Source organism: Gastrolobium bilobum, unplaced genomic scaffold (assembly GCF_033153095.1).
Source record: "Gastrolobium bilobum isolate Gb01-03AN ecotype WA unplaced genomic scaffold, APGP_CSIRO_Gbil_v1 utg4835, whole genome shotgun sequence".
Taxonomy (NCBI): Eukaryota; Viridiplantae; Streptophyta; class Magnoliopsida; order Fabales; family Fabaceae; genus Gastrolobium; species Gastrolobium bilobum.
In genome coordinates this window covers 1-2,608 of record NW_026899703.1, presented here as the reverse complement: position 1 = coordinate 2,608, position 2,608 = coordinate 1, and the positions used below count along the sequence as shown (strand labels likewise).

Below are 2,608 nucleotides of genomic sequence, written 5' to 3'. Positions count from 1 at the left end.
GTGGCATTTTGGTCACGGTTCCCCTCAAGTTGGGCATTTGCCTTCGAGTAAAAGCCCCCCCTTTTTTTGGGTCCATGAATAATAGGCTTAGAAATGTTGGACACATTTTAAATTGTTCCCCAGGCTCAATATTAATGGGTTATCTATTCCTCAAATGGGTCATCTATCCCCATTTTAAAATGAGACCGGGCGTGAGCATATTGCTGAATCGGATCACATAATCACAATTCCATATCCAGAGTGCCAATAAAAACAAAACAATAAACTGACCCCACAAGCCGAACAAAGCAGAAACTAATCACTAAAATATGTCAAGAGCAACGGAGAAAGCAAAAACCGACTTGATGATCAAAAGACAAACACAAAATGATACTTGTTCAAAGTCAATTGGTCATATAAAGAGAATAAATAACACTAAGGGCATGAAACTGGATTGAGAAACATAGATGCAGGTATTGTTTATGTTTTTTGAAAATATGAAACTTTTTACGCTCTATAATATTCTAATACTCTATATTGGCCAGCATACACTTAAAAATTGATTCATAGCCGCTATCACAGATTATCATCACAGTCCAAAAGCACACTATATTTTTTAAGGCAATTTTCGGGACCAGGTAGGTTTCTATTATCTTTTTCCTCCAAGTATTTATAGGCCTATCCCGTGATTGCAAAGAATGAAGTGTTCTCTTGTAGTGTTTGCTTTTGATATTCTTCTTCTTCTTCTTGTGTTTGCAGACATAGGCTTGAAAACCATTCTCTTTATCCCTCAGCTCAGAGACCAAGACTTCTCTCATAGATTGCAATGGCAATGGAGTTTCAACCCCACCACCAACTCAATGTCATTTTTCTTCCATATCCAGCCCCTGGCCATATGAACCCCATGATAGACACAGCAAGGCTATTTGCCAAGTATGGTGTTAGTGTTACCATTATCACTACCCATGCTAATGCTTTGATATTCCAAAAAGCCATAGACAATGATTTTAGCAATGGATATCCCATCAGAACTCAACTTATCCAATTCCCTGCAGCCCAAGTTGGTCTCCCTGATGGGTTTGAAAACATCAAAGATGGCAATTCCCCAGAAATACTTGGTAAAATTACTATGGGAATATTGCTGCTCAAAGATCAAATTGAGCTTCAGTTTCAGAATCTGCAACCGGATTGTATAGTGACTGATATGTCTTATCCTTGGACAGTGGAATCTGCTGCAAAACTTGGTATTCCAAGGCTTTACTATTACTGCTCAAGCTACTTCTCAACGTGTGCCATGTATTCTGTCCGTAAGCATAAACCTTATGAAAACTTAGTCTCCGATACTCAGAAGTTTACAATTCCTGGTTTACCTCATAGCATAGAGATGACCACTCGGCAGCTTGAAGAATGGGTAAGGCCTGATAGTGTTAAAGAAGTCAGAGAATCTTTTGATGCAATATTTGAATCAGAGGGCAGAAGCTATGGGGCACTGTACCATAGTTTTCAAGAACTTGAAAGTGAATATGTGCAACTTCATGAGAGCATAAAGGGGATCAGATCTTGGAGTGTAGGACCAGTTTCAGCTTGGATTAATAAGGATGGTGGACAGAGCCAAGAACTTGCACTTGCAAAAGAGCCAGAGCCAGAGTGGCTAAATTGGCTTAACTCAAAGCAAAATGAGTCTGTGTTATATGTATGTTTTGGAAGCCTAACCAGACTCTCTCATGCTCAGCTTGTTGAACTTGCTCATGGACTTGAAAATTCTGGTCATTATTTTATCTTGGTAATTAGGAAAATAGATGGAGATGAAGATGGAAACAGTTTCCTGCAAGAATTTGAGCACAGGATGAAAGAGAGCAACAAGGGCTACATCATATGGAATTGGGCACCACAGTTGCTCATATTGGACCACCCTGCCATAGGAGGAATTGTGACTCATTGTGGTTGGACCTCCATTCTTGAAAGCATGAGTGCTGGTTTGCCAATGATCACATGGCCAATGTTTGCAGAGCAATTTTACAATGAGAAATTGCTAGTTGATGTCTTGAAGATTGGAGTCCCAGTGGGATCAAAAGAAAACAATTTTTGGGTCAGTATGGGTGAGGATCCAATGGTGAGAAGGGAAGAGATCACTGAGGCTGTGGTACGGTTCATGGGAAGAGAAGGAGAGAGCACAGAAATGAGGAAGAGAGCAAGAAAACTTGGTGATGCTGCGAAGAAGACTATAGAGGAAGGTGGATCCTCTTACAACAACTTGATGCAGTTGATAGATGAGCTAAAATCATTGAAGATATGCAAGATCACTTGAGAATAAAAAACTAGATAATTGAAATAGAGGAGAACTAGCCTTGGTGCTTCACTAGGTTGTGTAGCTGATGAATGTTTTGAATAAGATGAAACATCATGCATGGTTTAAATTTGAATATTTTAAGCGAATATAAAGGTCTTCGGATGAATAAAATTTCGTTTCTGCTTTAGTCTGTCTAAGAATTAAGATATATCACAGGTGTAATTAATGGGGCATGTTATTCTTTTATTAAATATTGTTTCATTAGTTTGCTTGTATGATGTATCTAACGATTCACATATATTATAAACCATAGTCGTTTGGTATAAATAAGATTCACGG

General features: G+C 38.7%; 1 protein-coding gene across 1 annotated transcript; it reads left to right on the top strand.

The window, feature by feature from the left end:
* Positions 1–801: 801 nt before the first annotated feature.
* Positions 802–2,287, top strand: LOC133292792 (soyasapogenol B glucuronide galactosyltransferase-like). The gene has a single exon (XM_061491245.1). It carries the CDS (start codon positions 806–808, stop codon positions 2,285–2,287), a length of 1,482 nt encoding a protein of 493 aa, XP_061347229.1. The 5' UTR covers positions 802–805.
* Positions 2,288–2,608: the final 321 nt, after the last annotated feature.

Bases quoted from the DNA above. Each gene is read 5' to 3' on its own strand.
- LOC133292792 (XM_061491245.1), top strand. From the start codon at position 806: ATGGCAATGGAGTTTCAACCCCACCACCAACTCAATGTCATTTTTCTT.